The sequence below is a fragment of the Vanessa atalanta genome, chromosome Z (assembly GCF_905147765.1).
Source record: "Vanessa atalanta chromosome Z, ilVanAtal1.2, whole genome shotgun sequence".
NCBI classification, from domain to species: Eukaryota; Metazoa; Arthropoda; class Insecta; order Lepidoptera; family Nymphalidae; genus Vanessa; species Vanessa atalanta.
Genome location: NC_061902.1, coordinates 16,367,741 through 16,389,066, shown reverse-complemented (window position 1 = coordinate 16,389,066; position 21,326 = coordinate 16,367,741). Strand labels below are relative to the sequence as shown.

The 21,326-nt window shown below is 36.0% G+C and overlaps 2 protein-coding genes across 3 annotated transcripts in view; one reads left to right on the top strand and one right to left on the bottom strand.

Moving 5' to 3' along the window:
- Positions 1 to 512: 512 nt before the first annotated feature.
- Positions 513 to 14,709, bottom strand: LOC125075746. The gene is made up of 19 exons (XM_047687446.1): positions 14,391 to 14,709; positions 11,581 to 11,729; positions 11,118 to 11,304; positions 9,881 to 10,123; positions 9,512 to 9,640; positions 9,100 to 9,229; positions 8,884 to 9,023; positions 8,391 to 8,545; positions 8,126 to 8,310; positions 7,834 to 7,997; positions 7,208 to 7,433; positions 6,956 to 7,067; positions 5,492 to 5,593; positions 5,293 to 5,404; positions 4,011 to 4,141; positions 3,410 to 3,517; positions 2,091 to 2,282; positions 1,814 to 2,005; positions 513 to 596 (listed from the first exon to the last, which is right to left on the bottom strand). Exons 1-19 carry the CDS (start codon positions 14,707 to 14,709, stop codon positions 513 to 515), a joined length of 3,060 nt encoding a protein of 1,019 aa, XP_047543402.1.
- A 491-nt stretch (positions 14,710 to 15,200) lies between these two features.
- LOC125075825 (nostrin) overlaps positions 15,201 to 21,326 on the top strand; it is a 29,686-nt gene continuing 23,560 nt past the window's right edge. The window contains exon 1 of one of the 2 annotated variants that reach the window (XM_047687612.1): positions 15,201 to 15,416. Coding sequence is in view for 1 of the 2 variants with exons in the window: in XM_047687611.1 (XP_047543567.1) it covers positions 17,841 to 17,860 (20 nt within the window). In the remaining variant the exon portion in view is untranslated. Of the gene's footprint in view, positions 15,417 to 17,799; positions 17,861 to 21,326 lie in introns of those variants that run through there. The other variant, XM_047687611.1, reaches the window with a different exon arrangement.

Genomic DNA, 21,326 nt, shown 5'->3' with positions numbered 1-21,326 from the left:
AGTTTTCTCGCACGCAAACTAACTGCCATTGACAGTGACGATCTCTTTAGGCAGACATCTCACGAAACTGTTCTGCACACATTGAACATTGATACCTTACAGGCAGACTGTGGTGTATGTTTTATAAAATCCCTGCATTTAAGTCCATATAGCGTAACCAGAATCTCTTGGAGCTGCCTCTTTCGAAGGTTCGATAAATACTATCAGACTTGGGCCCCCGTCGCGTTGTGTTGTGTTGTAAATAGCTGACCTAGCTAGTATTTTATTTATTACAAAAGATTACAAACTAAACGTTAACTCATCAAATAGGAATATTGCGTAAGTTTCTAATATTCAGTATCAGTGACAGTATCATTCTGTTGGCAGATGTTGCGGCAATAAAGCCATTGTTCTATACATGAATTTAACAGCAAAAGCACGAGAAGAGGCAGCAATGGTGAAATAAGATAAAGGGGTATGAAACCAAAGAAAGCTTTTTTTTAAATAATATATATATAATAATATATCTGAAACTATTTATGAGAACCCATATTTTCCTCCGGCGAGTCATTAGTCGGTGGAATGCTGTACAGCTTCATACACTGTCCGGTTACATTCTGCAATCACAACAAAATATTATTTGGGATTTATTCATATATAACATAGTTATACGTAAACACGACGCCGACTATTTACTAGTGGGCTTATCCTAACTGAGTATTATTACTTCAGTAGCCGGCGCCGCTACTGCGACGACTGCGGCGATACAAACTTCGTTGTCGTCTGCGTACTACATTCGTAATCTTGTAACCAATCAAATCAAATCAAAACACTCCTACTTTATTCCAGTAGGCTTTTACAAGCACTTTTGAATCGTCAATTAACGAACTATATTAAGTAAAGCTACCACCGGCTACATCGAGACGGCCACCGCTTAAAGTTATAATAGAAGATATAAGTATTCAATTTCACAAAGAAATAGCTTGGATACTAAAATAGCGATAGTTTCTTCCTGATTATCAGTAATTGCTGAGTGAACTCATTAATTCTATAATAACCTTTTGCAAACAAGCGTGGCTTTACATTTTGTATTTAATTTGCCAACATTGGCATTTTGAAGGCTTTCTAAGATCCTTATGTAAAACCGTATACACTACAAAACTCGACAACAAGAGTTACTGACTATTCAAACGAGTCATACGATGTAGTTCAGATAGAACTATAGTTCAGTCAGTGTATAATTATTATTTGGATAGGTTCTGGTTAGGTTAGGTATCGCTTAATGTTTCGTCACGGTAGCATGCGAAAGCGATACCGTGGCGCCCGCCGAAGAGACGGGAAGGTACCGCTGATTTTTTTTATGGGTATATCGATGGACAACGGCGATTACCACATATCTTCCCCCCAATTCCACGTGGGGGAGAAACTTTACGCGTTTTTCCAGCGAGATAAAAAAATGAGAAATAAGGTATCGCTTATTGTGGAATGCGTCATATGTGTTAGGAATATTACGTAGTAGTAAAAACTAGTATATTTTTTTATATCTAGGCCCCGTTGTCTTTGTTAGGGTAGGGTCTATGCCGGAGGACGCTGTGGGAATAATCAGTAAACAAAATCAAGAACTCAATAGTGACACACGGTAGTATCAAATCTAGTATAAGAACAAACGTCGCGACAGAACCTTCTGATGTACTCCTCGTAAAGGATAACCTTGTTGACCGAAACCTTTGAGCACTATTCGACATTAATTTATGTAAGTTAGAAAGAGAAAAAGGAAATATTCTGTGGTGCTTATAGTCATTTCAAGCATTAGAATAGAATAGTATGTCGTAACTTGATCATCGAGCGGTGGACGGTAGGTGCGGATGAGCGATGCGTCATCCTCGACCGCGGCGTCGCCTTGCGGACCGAGGTGAGGCGTGCGTGCACTTCTCGCCGCACAGCGGACTTCACGTAGAGCGTCTAATGCTACGTTAAGTCGCACTCGCTGTAGGAATACATACAAAGAGTTTTCGTCTTCCAATTCCTGAAATTATAAAAACGAGGAAAGAAAGCTTTATTGATACGCGATTCATATAAATACACTTTGAATGATGGTCTATAATGATTACTCTTTTGTGCCGGTTTTCTATTACATCTTGTTGCTGTCGTCTGATGTCCTTTGCCCAGCCACCATTTATCTCCAGAAACTCGTTCAATATCGCTTCGTCTTGCACCAAGAGTCCTGGTCGTTTAACTTTTGTTTCTGACCAAGTCTCGTTGATTTGAATCGTCAAATAGTGTGAGCACAGAACCAGGATTACCTTCAAAACATGTTTTTATAAAATAAACAAAAAGTACTACGTATTATTATAATATGATCACTGAGGAGAGTAAGGGTTGAACGGTAATCACCATTTATACTTCAAGATGTTAAGTCATTAAGAGGGTATCGAAACCTGTACAAATATATACCTACTATATGTATTACTGACATTAAAAGGTACGGCCAAGGAAAACATTTATGTTCTATTCGCGTAACGACCCGCATGTTAATAATTATAATGTTGTCCATTATAATTATTAGTACATATAATATCATACATTAATATAAACGCACATCTGAAATAAACATGTTTTAGGCATTTATTTGAGCCACAAAAACAAAATGTGCGAAAGATAGAAGACTTACACAATAACAGCTGAGGTACGTCCTTTTGTCGTTGGTTAATAGCGCCGTGTACCACTATGACTACTGGAGAGAGTTAGAACTAAATTGAAAACACGTTATCATAAACTGTCTGCAGGTAAGTATTTGGTTTTGAACTCTTTGAAACTTGTATATTTGGACTACAGACTACTTAGACTTTTAAGTTGAAGAAGACCAGTTGGACGTAGATAGCTGCATTCGAAACTATGAGGATTGCCAAAATCGCTGGATTTTATAAACAATAGTAAAAAATGAGATTTTTACAGAATCGGAAGAAATCGAAACCTTTGAAACACATTTAAATAATTGGAATTAATTTCTAAGTGAATCGGAGCCAATATGTAATTCTCATTTAAGACCTATTTCTTCAAATATTTCATTTAATTATGTTCCAGAGCCATGATAGTGAAGCACACTGAAGCTTAGGGTCAAGTAATACCTAGAGACCCTTTGTTACACATACTTCTATGTAATTAAACTGGTTATCTTTGCGTATCTAAACGATAAACTTCTAAATGATGTTTATTATAATCGTTTGTGATATTTATTTATTTTTCATTTTTCCAACAAAAATAAATACATTCATACGTATGTAGAAATGTTTGTATCTTAGTTTTTAAGTCTACATCGAATGGGACAGCAATACAAATTATTAATATGATGATATTATTTTGCTAATTAGTCTCGTAGTTCTGTTACACGAAATATACAAATTTTCGCATTAATAGCTAGAACCCTTACCTCGTCTTCTGCTTCAAGTCGTACGTTTTTGTACAAGTTGTAAGCCTCGTCCGCCAGCGCAACTTTGTTCTTTAAATCTTCAGACAATAATTGCAAAAGCGCAAACACCTAAAATATTTACTTGTGTTACTTTATTTTCCTTGTCACGTCTTTCTCATAATAATACATAATATTTTAAAATGTCTAAGGAAAAGTCGCTTTTCATGCTAAGTACTCGTTTAATAACTTCTCTGGGGCATTTTATAGTTATATACAAATAAATATATATTATATACAAATAAAGAGATTATAAGGTCAAATCAATTGCAGTACACGAAACAATGGTCAGACTTGATCTTTGTACTGAACAACATTGTGAGGAAATTTGTCGTTGTGTTTGCGTCGAATGCAATTCTGTCCAAATGGAATACACAAACGCCTACTACTCGAGACATTTACTGCGGTGCTTCATTTACTCTAACATAATAAGCAGGACTATCACAACGAAATTGAGAGTGAGATCTCTTGCATCCATCCTGATTATGTCGTAATAAAACTGTTATTTAAAACCTTAATTTGTGTAAAGAAGGGGCGGGTAGCTAGTATAACATCCTCGTCAAACCTTGGACGCCCGCGATCCCGCAGCTATCGCCGCGGGCACGCACTCGGGCCTTCGTCGACTTTTCAGTTCAGGGTACTCTTGAGTATGAATTTCTCTTTGTGATTCTGACGACTGAAGAGGACTATCCAAATCTAATGAAATAAACAAGTTCCATCTTCTGATAAACAAAAAGGAATCTATTTACATATATCAGCCAATAACGTACTTCACAATAAATATCCATAAATAATATGTTTGCCGATGCATAATATTAATTCTAAAGTACTACTGTACTTTACTGAATGTATGTTGCATACATACATTCATTAAAGTATGTAGTATGTATACAAAAAATGCGATGATATAAAATAAAAAAACCGGCCAAGTGCGAATAACACTCGCGCACGAAGGGTTCACTACAATTTTATCTATAAAAACAGCAAAAAAAAAACAAGTCTGTTGTATGGGAGTCCCTACAACAGACAGTCCGTATTACGCTTTGGGTTCGGAACCCTAAAAAGAGAAGTGAAAGAAGAGGTTACTTTTAGGCACTAGTAGTTAGAGTCAAGAGTCGATAGGTGAAGCATCAGTTATAGAGTGCTCATGTATGTACTCTCTCAAGAAACTCTAGCTGCTTAACTAGGTACTAATGAGATTTTCTAGACAAAAAATATAAATGTTGACCCTCATTGACAAATCAGACCGACATATTATGAATTTCCTCATGAAAAAGTGACTTATCAGTCAAAAGAAAAAGATGATAATTTATTTAGTAATACCAAAGACTCTTTTTTAATAAATTAGCTAATTTATTTGGTTATACCAATTATGTGTTAATAATTTATTAAACGTATCTTTGATCACGACCACTTGTCTTTTTGATAATTACTTAAATAATAAAACAGAAGGTATAACATCATGTCAAAGATTAGGAGTACGAGTGGGTAACACCAAACGAAACTGTTGTGGAATTTTAACATTGTATAAATCAAACAGATTTTATTCGCACAATAACAAGAACAGTTGTTTTCTAAGAAGGAGGATTATTTTAAGAATAAAATAAGCTAAAGCGATTAGAGAAAGGTGTAAAAATCGGAATTAGGTAGTTAGGCATCTTAAGTCGGCAACATTATCAAAGTTAAATTGATGGTTTATTCGTTAAAATTAAGACTGTCATCTTCGATCGTTCGTCGGATAATATAAAAACGATAAATAAACGACACAATTAACATTTGATTTTACAATTTCTATGGAGTTTATTAATATAGTTAATATTATGTCGAAGTTTAGTTTTTTAGATTACTTTGTATGACGCCATTTTCATCAAGTGGTACTCCATTGGACCGGCACTCATCCCTGAAGACGGCCGCCAACAGAGCCGCTATTGAAGATCCTCGCTTCACCATACACGGATACTAAATCAATATATTAATCATTAATGCAAATTATGCATTTTTTACATTAAAAGCTCTGTAAGTTAGAATTTGTCATTCATTTGTCACCAAACTAGGCCGCCAGGTCACCAGCTGCGCGACGGCGACTCCGCTGCGTACAACGTCGCACAGCACCGCCAGGGCGAGGCATTGGACGGGAGCTTTGCTAACCTGTATCAGGATTCTTATTTACAAAAATAATAATTAATACGTGGGACTTAACATATAGTATATAGAAACATACTTAAATATTCGGAATTTGCATCTTAAAAGCACATTATTGTTTTATTATATTAAGATTAAAAGTCGTAATTTTTTATCTGTATATCACGTGACCTAAAACAAGAGCCGCCATGGTGTTACGTATGTAGGCAAAAACTGTCAGTTCAGTGTAAACAGCTATGTACATATCTATCAACTTTCATATTCACAAAGTATTATTAAATTTTAATAAGGTGGTTTTATTGAAATGAACCTCACATAAATAAAATCGACTCGTAGTTGATAAGGATCTCGTTTTGCGTGTTCCAACCAAACATTCCTCATTCCTATCTTCATTCTTCATCATCAACAAGTTTTCTGGAGTTTTAATGCTAGTATTTGTACAACTAGACACTACAAACCAACGAAAGCGATTGTAATTCAATATTTTCCCAAAAAAGACCAAAAATGTATAACTGTTAAGGTTAAATAAGTGCCGGTCGTATGACACGACTGTTCTTTTTACCAATATGATGTCACCAAAAAGAATGACAGCGATTTTTTGGAAGAATAAAAAAACATTCAATTGAATTTTATGGCAAGAAAGCGTGTTTAGATATTTTTTGTGGCTTTTTATTAGGAAAAGCAACATTTTCCAATTTTTGGGACGTTATCAAATTAATTGTTATAATACACATTACTTATTAGAGTAGGTACAGTGTTAAGTGTCCTACTTCAAGTAGCAAGTGGGAATTAATTCATATTGCGGGAAATCTAAAAGGACTAGAACTATTACTAATACTCTTTTGGACTGCAAACGTATTAAACGATTCACGTGACTTAAAGGATTCACAGTTTTATTTCCACCAATGTAACGTTTTATATAATACCTACTTTAGTACGTTTTGTTTAAGCCTGTTATTTATTTAACGAAATAAGAGGCAAATTTACAAACTCCACGAACACAAGTACTTATTGCTTAACATAATATCATTAGATAGAATGTCTCATTATTTCGTGTTTCGTATTAATATAGTAAGAAATAAACAGAACAGATCGAATTACTCGATGTAGGTAAGCATTACATGTTAGTCGTGTTGGATCAAATAAATCAAGAAGTAAGTCACTGTTACCGGTTGGGAATCATTCATGTTGTGTTTTATTTTTCGCTATTAGCTTATTACTGCTAAAGACGACCCTTAAACCCTCGAAATAATGTTTGTATTCCGACAGAAGCCTCAGAGCGACAGGAGGTCTACATCTTATGGAGACGTTTACACGAAGGTCCGCTTTCCTAAAGACTTATAATAATGTGATCGAACAGTTACCTACCGTTATGATATCCAGCAGATTATAAACACCGCTATTCACGATGAAACGTTCTCTGTGCTCGTTTTGCCAAACTATTGCCTCCCAGACAAAGTTTAACAACGATATAAGCCACCTGAACAGATATATTTAACGGAATTTATAAGTATTCTTCTAGGGTCACCTTAATAATGTATTCGACAGAGAATATACACACAGTAAGACAGTGTAGTGTCGTACGAGCTCGACGACTTAGAGTGTCGAGTCTAAACAAACCTATCGGCAACAATGAGATGCTTGTTGAGCGAGAAAAGAACGACGCTCAGCATCCTGCTGGCGAGCGCACAGACGGAGTCGGGCCAGCTGAGCCGCGGGTACACGCAACAGACGACTCGCGTTTCCGCTTCCACCGCGCTCGTGAGGACGCGGAGACAGAGCGCGATGATGACTTGGCTCTTTTCCATCGGCGGGCACTTGTGCTTCAGCAGCGTGTAGCAGAGGTCTAAAGTAGATACTAGTGCGTTTGTTTTGTTTGTTAGTTATTCTTTGTATGGCGATACAGATAGTATTTGACTTGAATAATAAACTTGGAAATTATATTTATGTGCGTTATACATTTTTTCTCGGTGGATAAACAAGTTACGCGTTTCACATGCTCTCTCATGAATTGGACGGGTATGCGGGGCTCGTCGGTGCCCAGGACGCCTAGTGCGCCCTAGTATACTGAAAAACGGCGGGCGTCCGGGATCGCTTTCACATGCTACCGCCACTATGTACCTAATACTTACATTGTTTGTTGTTAATGTATTTTGTGTTTTGAGGCGCTACAGTAATAAAACGAGTTAATAATTTTGATTCGGTAGTTTGATAAATCGTGCTATATTGGTTAAAAATCTTCTTACGCGTCAGTATTATAATTCCGTGAGTGTTAAACAGGTCTTTCACGGAGTTTTGTCTAGAAGCGATTTGACGATCATGGGTCGCCACCTGCAGCAGTCGCAGGCTCCAGTATAATGTCGGGAGCTCGTAAGGACTCTCCGAATACCATTCTATATACCACAGTATCCTAGAATATCAGAGTATAAAACGAATTTCTAATGATGTGTACTTTTGTAATAGTTTTTTTAACATATAACAACATTAAGGACAGGATAAACGTAACTAACTGACATGGAATAACTACTTTAATTGTACCTTCTTATTATCGCATACTCTTGTACTAATCTCGGTGGCATGACGGGTAGTGTGCTGACCAAAGCCTGTAACGCCGTCTTTCGGAGATCGGAAAAAAGAGCGGGTGACCAGTGGGCTCTGAGAGGACTTAGACCAGGGTCTAGCAAAAACATCAGACCCAATAGCCAATTCTGTGACTCCACCATCTACAATACCAATGAATTGTATTCTAGCTCTAAATAATAATGGTCAATAAAGTAAAATGTTGAAAGAAATAAGGACTCACAAAGTTATTAACTGGTATAGTTTTAAGGAATGCCACAGATAAGTAAATCAAAACTTTTTTGAAAAGTAGGTCTGCTTGGGCTGTGTTGAAGTTGACGATCCGAGTCCAATCATGTCTGCGAGGAACCTCAGTGAGCACAGACAAAGACATTATATCTAAAAAATATTCCTTAATAATTCAGATTTAAGCATAAAAATTTGTATGATAGCATTCTATTGCGTAGGTATAGTAACGTTTTGTGTTGCGGTATTGACCGGTGATGTCAACAACACGCTTATACAACTTTATCGTAACAACTAAGTTTCGAATAATTACTTAAAGAGTTCGCAAGACTTTTATAAAATTTGTAAAAAAAATTGTAGGGGATTAAAAAAAATGCTTTTAGAAAGATGTCTCTGTGCGCTGTGTCCTATTAATGGAATATATTTTTTTTATTATCATTAGTACCATAACAGCAAAAATAGTATGACATAAACAAAATTTTCACGGTCACCGGGCATCATTAGAGAAGAGAAGGCCATCAGGCGTTCACCAAAGCAATGCACGAGCGCATGCGTGATCACCGTTAGCGTGCTCCTCTCGTGGTGGTGTTCGCGAGCGCGACATTCAAAACGATACGCCCAAATAAAGCACCTGTTACAAACAGAAAAGTTTAATCCATATTTTAGACTATAATGGAACGAAATTGGCACGTGTAGTTAATAGTTACCGCTGAGAGTAGTAATCCGGACACGGAAATAGAGACCGAGAGGTAGCGTTGGCAACTAAATAGTTCTTTAGAGCCTGTACAAGTACGAGGAGCAAAGTCAGTGTCGTCGACATGTTGATGCTACTGTCTCCTGTTAAAAGCGTATTTGAATTTATAAAAGTTATCTTTTAATTAAAGTAATGTCATGAAAACAACTAAAATGTTTCGTTTTCTTTACTAGAGAGTCCTCCGGCATAGACCCTACTCATACGTAGCCTTCTAGCGTTCTGTCAAATATTGTAGATTATAACTAATCAAAGACTGTGATTTAGACAGGCAATCTAATTTGTTAACTATGTAACAAATTCCAAATAAAAATACCTACTTGAGCTGTAATTTAAAACTACCTTACTACGGGTCTCATTGTCAGTACCTAGTTTGATGGCGTGGTCCTGAGGGTCGACGGGGTTGTTTTCATACGCAGGCAACTTATCACCGGGGAAGTAAGGATTAAACCGGTAAAATATATTCTCAATTACGTTTTCTTCGAGCATTTCAATACCTATAAGTATTATAAATATAATTCCATTTCACAAATATAAATTATATACTTAAATCAAAATATAAATTACTTTTTAAATTAATTACGATAACCGATAATCCGAAACAGTACAGAGTATTTTCCAGCCAACCGTTGTAAGTGTAGTTGTTGTAGTAGTTATTTATTGCGAATGATCTTGATACTTTGCCTATTTCATTGATTTAGTTACTTTTATACGTACAAGAACTTTGATATATTTACAGTATTCAGCAGAGTCGCAGGCCATTAATAAAGCAATTTCCAGGAAGGCGGGGAATCGATGGGACGAAGACAGCGCCAGCATGCGCACCACGGTGTGCAGTGCCGGGCCCGCGGCGCGGAGCAGCACGTGAAGCGGCGCCGCACCCGCGTCGCGGTCCGCGTCTCCGGCTGACAGTTGCCATATCAAACCGCGCGCTACGTAGTCAAACAGCTCGTCTTCCTCCAATCGTATGAGAAGGTAACCTAGGGATGTTTTACGATAAATTCTCATTTGTAAAAATACAAAAATACATTGGTAAAGAAGGCGAAATATTATTCGATACAAGATTATATAGATGATAAAAAAGCGTGGAGTTAATGCTTGTTGACTTCCAGGCAGAATATATTACATACATATATAATTGTATTTAACTAACATGACTGTATTTCTAGATTTTGAAAAAAGAGTAACTACTGAGTTTCATGCCGGTTCTTCTCGGTGGAATCTACATTCCGAACTGGCGCGGCTGTAGCTTCACTTAATATAGTTTCATAAATGAAGATTCAAAAGTGCTTGTAAAAGCCTACTTGAATAAATTATATTTCGAATTTATTATATATTATTATGATAAGCTAGTAGCCATAATTAGCGTCCCCTGGCCAAACTTCCAAAACAAGTATAACAGATTTTATTTGTACAACTTCGTATTTATGACTTGCACCGTACAAGCTTAGGTTTGTACAAGCAATAGATATAACGGAGGTTTAAGATCACAAAAAGGCTAGGGATAGCCTGTGCAGCATTGTCATAATATCACCTCAGGTCGAATAGGTTGAATAATTCAAGCAATACGTGATGCTCTATGTATTGTGTATCGGTAAAGCTGCTGATAGCCTGAAACAGAACTGTGCTAGCGTGCAGCGCGACGGCAGCAAAACGGTTGGGTTTGTTTACATTCATTATTATATACTTCCCCTAAATTATGATGTCTCTCTTATCATCTATCTTTTAAAATAAATTTTAATTTATCGATGCATAATAAACAAGTTTTTGATACTAATATTAGTTACGAATTATGAATAAAATACATTTACAAATCCCCGTTATTGTTATTCATCTTGTTAGCGCATTTTGTTAGCGTTCGCCTGAATAACGCCCGAGTGACCTTTTAAATGTAACCATTCTAAATAATTCAATAAATAATTATAAATTTGTGATACCGATTACTATAAAAGTATAATGTCAAATGGAACGTACTCAGAAATCCGACATATCTTGTAAGTTCGTCGAATTGTGAGACAATGTTAGATGCAGCTGCTAACAAAATAGGTTTATCCAAATTCTTCAATAGAAGGACAGTTCCCTCTCGTAAATTAGGCTTATTGCCTAAATTCTCCACGAGGTATTCCAAGACAACACACAAACTTTTTAAAACTTCTATTTTCTGACACATTTATAGGTTTTTACGATTTAGCTATATTAGTCACGAACGGCAAACATGCCGTTCAAATGAGCCACCATGTTATATATTCCGAGGAACACTCAACACAAACATAGGCTCACTCACGCTTTCAGCCAGAACACATCAATATAAAATATTGATGTATTCGCTGCTCTTTGGTTGTACGAAATGAAATAAAACTATTTATGACGATGGACAAGCGCCCTCATTCGCTTCTCGTCGACGTTGCATGAATTGTTAATCGTAATTAAAGGATACATATCCGTGACGAGATGTTTTGGAAAAATCGCGGAGGTAGGCTTCTATTCTGTCCGTTTGCTGAGCCATTGGTTCTGTAGTCAGGAACTCCAGGGTCGCCGCCACCTCCCATCCGCTGGTGGGCCGACATTTTTCACTCCATTTGCTAGCTGAAACCATTACAGCAATTTATGTTTATGTATCATAACTCCGTATATATTCCATAATTACGGAGGTTTTTTGGATGATTTCGAGTGAAGAATTACACAAATAGTAAACTATGTCAGCTGATAAGCTCCTCGTGTGGCTGCAGTGAAGTCAGAATATAATGTGAACAGGGGTTTTTAGATAATTATATATATATGAGTATGAGGCAAATAGGAAATAAATATAGTACATAGAAGTTTAAAAATCGAACATATAAAACTTTTAAAAATCGGTGTCGTCGTGGGACTCCCGGCATAACTTCGAATATGAGAACCATTGAAACAGCTTATAATTAAAGACAACCAAAACGGTCAATATCTTACTCCGCAACTGAACGTCATCTTCGACCACTGCTTGTCTCTACCTGGAGAACTCTAGGCCCAGCTGAGTCAGAGGATTTTTTCATCAATAGTATAGATTTGATCGACTAAGTATTAATGCCATCGACGCCTTGTAGAGGTACCGTTATAGTCTGTGTCATTTAGTATGTTCGTTATTAGTTGCAGTTCTATGTATTTTATTTTATAGTACGTAATATATACATATCGTACATATCATTCGCGACTGTCGAGCCAACTATACAGGAAAATCATTAAAATACACAGGTTTATTTTCCATCTCGCAATGCAATATCTGCTCTCGGCTGGAATCGAAGTTCCTATATTTTATTATTGATCAAATCTTCTTTACTGTGCTCCATGTTATCCTTGGTACCTACATTTAAATGAATCTTCTGATTACTGTTTACTGTTTGTTGAACAATATCCCAAAATTTAAAAAAGTGTTAATGTGAATATTATATAACTACGAGATCCAATGAGTGACTGTAAATACTTAATGACTTATTGATAGATATTTCTGAATGTTATTTTAATTTGGTAGTTGTATTGTTTTAATTTTATTTATTTTCTTCGTTAGATAATTTAAATTGATGAATGGATTATCTGTTTTATAGTGTTTTAAATATTCAATGATATTTAGATAATTTAATTTTTGATTATTGTATAAATAATACCTAAGTACCTGTATTAATATTATTTTTATGAACAAGCCGTGTACACATGCCAAGGAATGTAATCTAGCCCGCAATAGTGCAAGTCCGTAATTTTGATGTATGTTCTGATTGGATTCTGTTTGTGCACCTTGGAATAAATAAATAGATAGCACATGAAACGGATCCAATCGTGTTTAGGTGTATTTTTATATTTATAATATATAATTATGAAATGATGTACCAATGATGAAAAATACTAACTATTGATTTTCTCACCGGTTGTTCTAGTTCCGTGGCAGTCGCGGTTTAATAATTTAATTAACATTTAATATTATAAAAATAGTTTGAAAGCGCTAAGGTATCGCCTTACTTGAAAAAAAGTATGTTTTATATAATTAATTTGTTGTATTACTTATTATATACAAAATTAAAGTATTAATGAAACTCAACACAATATATTTAGAACCCTGTTGGGCGAATTAAATAGCGCACCTCGTACAGGTAACAGTAAAGTTTCAAAGGTTTGGAACAGAAAATGAAGTGGTACTTAAGTGTTATGTGTACACGGGCGTCAGGTGACGATCGTAGCTAACACATCTAACAATAGAAAGGTTTGCGGGTCAAGATAGTAGCACGCGAGAAATCTAATAAAAATATGGCACTCATACTATGGCAATGTAGGTTAAGAAAGCGTATTTTCCATTCCAATAAAAGGATCCAATGATTTGCTTTTAAGTATTGCACGTCTACCACGCGGCACACTTACTCTATCCTTGCTCACGACTACTTTCGTGTGTCTGAGGAAGCTATAGATGGTAGCAGAAAGTTAAGTTCCTTTAATATTTTACTAAATAAAATACTAAAATAATGTCTTACGAAACGTTTTGATTTTCGATAGCCAAGTCCAAGAGCACCTTCGTGTTGTGACATGACTGGATATACATTGTAGATATTTAATGATAGCATTACATAGTATGTATAAAACAAAGTCGCTTACCGCTGTCTGTCCCTGTGGATGCTTTGATCTTTAAAGTTACACAACGGATTTTGATGCGGTTTTTTTAAATAGATAGATTGATTCAAGATGAAGGGATATATATACAATACATGCATAATATAGTAGAGACACTCATTATTTAAGAGGTTTCTAAAGTCGTAAATAAACACATTTTATTTTATCAAAATCTGCGATGGTATATGTCTATATCTTAAGGATAACCCACAATAACAAATTTTATTTTCTTTACTTTTTATTATAAATAATGGCTTATTTTGGAAGCGATTTTAGGCAATACAGTATTAATCCTTATCTTATTAACATCCTTAAATACAGTCATGACAAAAAAGTCGTGAACGTTGCAAGACATTCTGTAGTATATTTAGTATCAGTATCGCCAGTCTTTCTATAAACTAAAACGATTTTAATGAAGTAAAGACTAAGCGGTATTAAGTAAATTATAACAACCCGATTAATTAATTTTTTACCCGTTTTTTAATATTCCAGACAAACACACATAAACAAAACTAATAGTTGCATAGGTAACATGCAAATAAAATTCAAATTCAATATTTAAAAATCAAACTCATGCAGTTAATGGAATAGAGTAATTTTAACAACTTTACGACTCACGAATTTGAATAGGATCCAATTCCTTTATCAAGTTTCGTTTAAGACGACCCTCCTTCGTGTAAAGCTTCCCCTGCGACCCGTGAAAGCAGTGAAATGTATCAGATGATCCCGAAATTGATTCCGATTTACCGAAGTACTCATCACGGGTAATTTGTTTGTATCCAACTTTATATTTGTCTCGTTTGAAAATGTGAGGCCGCGATGAGCCGACGGAATCATCATCGTATCCTTTGCCAGTTGCCAAAGGTTCCTTTGTTGCAGGGTTTTCTCCTGGAAGCTTTCCTCTAGAAGAGGTATGTATTGATATTTTTTTATCCATTAACAAATATTTTGCTTATTTTGTTTATTTTATGGGCACTTGGATTTCTCATTCGATTAATCAAGATTTGAGTCTCAAGTTTGACAGTTTATAAAAGTGTAAACACTAGTGTTCTTTTTATGTCCGTTGACTTTAAATTAACGAAATTTTTGTCGTGGGTTACACAGAGTACTAATATTTATTTAAAATCAATCATCGACAAAACATATGGTTTTGTCAAATATCATATACACGATTTAATAACGACTTTTGAATGTCAGACGTCAAGTTTGTCGGTGAAGTGTTTCTTTTAAATTTGTATCAGCAACATTTATTTGTGCCAATGATTTATAATAAAAACTAAAAGAACGATATTTCATAATTTTATGTAGGTTAATATTGTGATGTAAGTATATTGTTTTAATGAGAAACCGAGGAGAATCGGTCAGACCCCTGCGCTAGCGCAGTTCGCCACACAACTGTCCGGTAACGAGGGACCAACGCGGAGACGCTCACTCGCCGCAGTCAGTCGCACCTCGGCCCCGTTCTGTACTAGACGCATGTTGCAGTGATAAGCATTGAATTGACTATTACGTCTCGCAGTTAAATTCATTAGTTTTCCTTCTGAGAAAACCAAGTGATAATAACCGCGCCTCGAGGCTTGTGAGTGGATTTGTCATATGTGCTAATACTCGTATCGGAGCATTGCTACACCACGAAAGTTTTCGGTAAGTGAAGCTATTTTACTTATTTATAAAGTCAACAGCTTGCCAGTTAACAGTTTGTTAATATTACACTAGTAGGTTGACATAGTTAGCTGATTCAAGTCAATAGTATTAAAACAATATAAGGCCATTATATTAACGTTAGCTATACGTAATCTATGAGAAATGTTTTATGAGATAGATATAGTGTTATTTATTTTTATAGTCGACGAATGAATTAGGAAAAAACTAAAAAAGGACTGAAACAGTCGTCGACAGATGTTTGGTTCTCATATGAGCGAGTGAGCTCGGAGCTGACACAGTCTAGATTAAGTACTAATTCAGTCTCTTTTTAATAAACGAGTAACCTAGTATGATGTATGCTTTTATTGCCATCGCGTCTTGATGTTGTAGTATGCGAGTCTACGCTCGTCTTATGTTATTTTAATAGGTAATCGATTTCGAAGCTTAAATGAGTTGATTTTAATGCCGAAAGACCTAATAGAAGGTGCGACTGCGACGTACATATGTTTGTAAATAAGCAGGGACAGCTCTTCCCGCAGCCGTGACGGCGCGCAAACGTCAGCCGACTCGTTGCCAATAATAATTGCTAAAAAAGGGTAGCTATATGGTCATACCAAGACTCCGGCGAATACTTCCAGCGCAGTTTTCTTCTTTATTTTACTATTGCCTATATTTTTAATAGCCGTTATTTACATAACTCTGGTTGTGACCTTACGTGAGCGTATTCAGCGTTTACATAACATTATCACGTTTTATTGAAAGGCATTTTCTTAAAGATTTTAAAACAAAAGATCTTAAAGAAATAATCTTGTATAAAAATGTTAAATGCTTATTAACAATTTTAATGGACATTATAAGTAATTACACCTTTCGTGGTCACCTATTGGTCAAAATTCGACCATAATTCATTGCTAATAAATTATTAGATGCGTTAATTCGAAAGATACGTAGGAAAATTGAGACTCAAATGGACGTTACCTTGTGACTACTACAATAAAAACAATACCTAAAAAAAAGCCATTGATTTTCATCTTGGACATGACACGCGTTGTCATTGGCAGTATATACCTACGTACACTATGAATGTTTCATATTAAATACGATGTAGATAAACGTGTATGTGTTAAACGTATCGTAGTGTGTATGTATCGACTTTTTGGTAAAAAAGAGGTACAAAGTTATTGTTTTAGTTCGATTCCGTTTCTGATGTCGATAATACCTACATTTGTTGTTAAACGACCTTGTCGTCGAGGTAGTTACATTTATACAGAATGTATTATTTTACCTTTAATAAGAAGGCTGACTGATAAATAAGTCACCTACTGCATCGTGGTCACTAAAGCTAATGTACGATTATATCGGCAACATGAGAATTCCTTGCAGTATCCATCAGTCACCAGCTAACCACTTCGCTCACCCTCGGACCGCGACGCAGCGAGCTTAGGACATATACTAATTCTCTCGCGTAATACGAGTCTTCCTTACTAGTCTCTATGTTAAAAGATAATAGTGGTCGTTATACTGATACAATTGCTGCACACTTACATCAGAAGGGATCTATTCGGAGTTACCAGTCCTGGAATAATAAATAATTATACTTCAAAGCCTCTAATTATTACTCTTCATAAAAAATTAAATAAATTATGTAAGTATAAAGTTCTCTAATTCAATAGAAAGTCACACGAAGCCTTACATAAGCTAACAATTAATTTTAAATATTTAGTTAAATTAAATTATAAGAGTTATTTACAAAGTAAAGCTTTTTTTACCATCCCCGTGCTTCTCTTGGGTTTAGAGGAGGTGGTCACGTTAAATTATTTGTTGTTGCGTAGAACCAGATAACAGCGACAGATTTGGTAACTACCATCTGCCATGTACACCGGTGCCAGCTCACTCCGCCTCGCACAGCCTCGCACCACCTCGCACCACCTCGAACTGGGTCTCTCCAGAACCTTAATTGCCCTAGACACAGAATTATAAGAAGATAATCATTAGAAAGATAATATATCGTAAGATTAATAAACGACTAAAGTTGGCTAATCATTTTTTATTTTATACGTCAAATGTATGTCTAAAGTATGATTTGAAGGATGAATTAAATAAAACAGTATCATATTACACTATCGTAGAGAGCTGTACTTTAGTGTTATCAAAAAATGTTTTTAACGAATTGCCAAAAATGAACGCAGTGATGTAATTAATAGTTCGCTCCTCCCACAAGTCCACGTGATGCTGCAATGAGAACTGTTATCGGCGGTATCTCCTCGTCTGCATGATTGACGCGGTGTCCTCAGGCGGCCGATAAGAGATAGAACTCGATCTGTCACTGATAATCACGCGAGATAATTCAAGAGCTCAGATCGCTTAGTTTAGAACAATATGTGTGCAAAAGTGGTGTTTCAGTGTCATCAGTTCTAAGTCAATATGGCGAATATATTAAAAAGGTATCGACTCCTATATTTTGTAATTTATTATATTAACTGATTCAGTGTAATGTTAAAAAATCTATTTTTAAATTTGCTATTTGAATTCCTTAGTTGTTCGCTCCGGTTGAAATAGAAAGTGAAATTACTTCGCCTCATACTAAAACTTTGTTTTGCGAGTTGAATGAAATTACATATGAACGAGCGTCGTAATTATTGTCCCGTTTACTCACCGTAAGAATACTTAGGTATTTAATCGTACTTTGAGTTATTTTTGCTCCAAAACACTCTCCCAAGCCCAAACCTCGCGTTGGCAAAATGATTACTTTTGGATGGTTGTATCGATAAACGAACGAAAACGAGGCATGTGCAGTACTCTTGAGCGTAACAGTATAATTCAGTTTTACTAAAGCTTTAAAAACGAGCACCACTGACAGTTTTACAGTTAATTTTTTTTTAAAAGCTAAATATGTGAAATCTTGCTTAATATTGCTTAATATTGTACAAAACGCGCACCGCATTACGTAATGTATTTATGATATAGATAATATTTTGTGGCAATAAATATAAATTACACTATTTTTATATTACTTTAATGACGTCACGAAATATTCGAGAGTCAAAATTAGAGTAGGTACTTATCAGAAAGAAACACTTCATACCGCGCGCCGTGCACTTCAACATTGAAATCAGAATGAAGTCGACTCAGGCGAACCGAAGTGAACACTGTCCTGGTTATATTATAAAGCTTCAGCAAATAGTGGCGCAGCGGCGGCGTGTAATTAGAACACATTTAGGTCGAAAACAACATATTTTTTCTGACGTCCGTTCTATATTTTGGCCGCAAATGAGTTTACGATAACCCTGAAACTCATTTGTAGCTTCTACCAACATTGCAGGCCGTCAAGGCAGTTGAGTGATATTACGAAGGAATTACTTAAAGGCTAGCGTACTCCCTTGTGCATTTATAAATATTTGGCGATAACTTTTTTCCTCCCAATGTCAGCGGGACGACGAGGCCGTCGCAGGTCTTAAATGAGTTAAGCTATCATTGTTGTTCATTAACTACAGTTGTACTGTAACATAGGATTTTGAATTATTTTCCAAAGGACAGGTATAATCATCAACAGTTTGAACAGAAATATAACTCAGTAGAATTTAATATCTCAACATTTATCAGTAAGCCTTCCGAGATGATAAGAAATCATTTCGACGCGGTCATGTTATTTTCCTTCGCTTTATTTGTTGTGTAGTAGGGCATAGTGCAGGCTCGTCTGAGCTGGTACGACAAACAAAGAGCAACGGATTTTTGTGATTGATTAGTAATCTATATAATTTATAGTTCCAACACGGACAAGCCCTATATGAAGTGCTATGTTGCTATTTAACATATCTTTAGTATATTGTTTACTATGTCAATGTTGTCGAACGATAACTCGTCGGTCTGCTAGATTGCCAAAATGTGACGACGCTTGCACCGTCATTTGGCCTTGAGAACCAAAAGGCTGTCATATTTCCGATACATTATACGTATAATATGTATTGGGAAAAAGCTCCTTTAATTTTTTCTACTCTCTCTTATCTATGTTAAAAAAATCCACAGAGTATAGGAGGCGAAGAGGTTTCTAGATTCACTCGCCATGTCACTGATGTAGTATACATTCACGTTTATCTGATTATTTAAAATAAATATGATGAAAACTAATGTAGTGTCAACCGCGCTTAACCCGTCGGGGCCGATATCGGGTCGATTATGAATTGGTCTCAGGAGACGGTTTGTGTTTCTGAGCAGTTTCGTTTCCATCGGTGTGAAGTGCATCGACGTGCGCCACACTACCATTACTTGCCAGTGATACATCAAATAGCTTACTTGTAAACGGCTTTAGATTGTCGGTGTTTTCCTTCACTTTCTATTTAATTACTGTACCGGCTGTTGCGCGAAAGTATCTAAAATACTTAAATGTTTAATATTATTACAATACCGTACTAATAATACGCCTGTATCTCTGCGGGCAGCCGTTCAGGTGTTCGTTTGCAACGGCGAAATAGATAAATAGAATATTCGTCCACACCTTCTAGGAGCTTATATTATAATATATTATATCATATAGGTATCAAATGTAGTATCAATTCGCGCCATCAATTTACATCATTATCCAAATGTTTAAATTATAAATAACAGTTTTATTTATGGAAATTATAGTATTCAATGGAATGATATTGAGGTAGTGGAGTAGGTAGGAGTAGCAAGGCATTCACGGCCGAGTATACAATAACAATGGTGATGCTATGACGATCAGCAGCGAGGTTGGACCGGCGCAGGCGCATCTGATAGACACGACCACCGCCCGCGCCAACCGCACCGCCCGCGCCGCCCGCACCGCCCGCGCTCTTTCCGTGCTGCGCGCCATTGTCTAGCATTCGCGTTATTGTTGCCACTCCGGGTAGCCAGGAAGCGGCTGTCGTTTGGATTAGCAGGTTTCACGCTCTTATATACGCCTCTCAGTTATATCACATTGACTCCTAACGCAGTCGATATTAAAATTTGTAGAAATGTCTCAAGTGATTATCATGTATTATATAACATAGCATATATGCTACGTTATGATATTCGCTGCAGTATACTGCAGCTGTGTAAACTAACATGTGGCCGCTTGCGTAAAGCGAGTGTTCTTTCTTAAGATTTGTCTCAAACTTTATCTAATATAAAGTTTGTTTAAACAGCTTTCTACTAGATTTTAAAAATGTTACATATATTAGTTGTATTTCAAGAACGTAGATGTCTCGTCAGTGAGTTCGCAGTAATGGTCGCAGGTTCCGCTGACCTCCTTCGGAGCATTAGTGCTCTGCGACCGTCGGTCCGCTGGCTGGTACAGTTATATCGTGACCGCTCATGGATCTGAAACAAGAGTACCTACGAAGATATGATACCTTTGCGCTGATTTCCACGACGATCAGTCACTAATGAGACGGAGATATTGAAAGCGCCATGTCAGTCAGTATCCATTTCTTTTGATTGGTTCGAAGACTTCGATAATTTGAACGAAAACAGTTGGTTAACTAGAATAGTAACGTTTAGATCCAGGGCATTAATGTTTAAACCAAAGCTCGTTATTAAATCTTCATTGAGAATATTAATCGTATCAGATTGTTTTTTTTGAATAAGCTGCAATCTCCATTTCACTCCTTATTTTTTTTAAGTATCTTACAACGAGTTGATAATCGTTCCGCCCACCCAATTCCCAAGCCTTTTTGGCATTCAATTATTTTGAATTCATATAATAAAACTAAATAGGTAAGTTTTAAAAAAAAAGTAACTAATACAAAATAATCAATTCAATCAATTATTTTTGTTTAAATGAATAAGGAATTACATAGATTCACCCTACCTTCTAAATTGCTTAAGATTCAGGTGTCCTAATATACGAACACGAAATAAGGCTTTGTTTAGTTTGCCCTTATTAAAGTCAAATTATGCACGAAATTC

Excerpts from the sequence above, each read along its gene's own strand:
- LOC125075746 (XM_047687446.1), bottom strand. The coding sequence starts at position 14,709 with ATGGATAAAAAAATATCAATACATACCTCTTCTAGAGGAAAGCTTCCA. Across the intron at positions 4,142-5,292 it reads TGAAAATGGCGTCATACAAA|ATTTGGATAGTCCTCTTCAG; the intron begins GTAATCTAAAAA and ends TTATTTCATTAG. Across the intron at positions 2,006-2,090 it reads TAGAAAACCGGCACAAAAGA|GAATTGGAAGACGAAAACTC; the intron begins GTAATCATTATA and ends TTATAATTTCAG.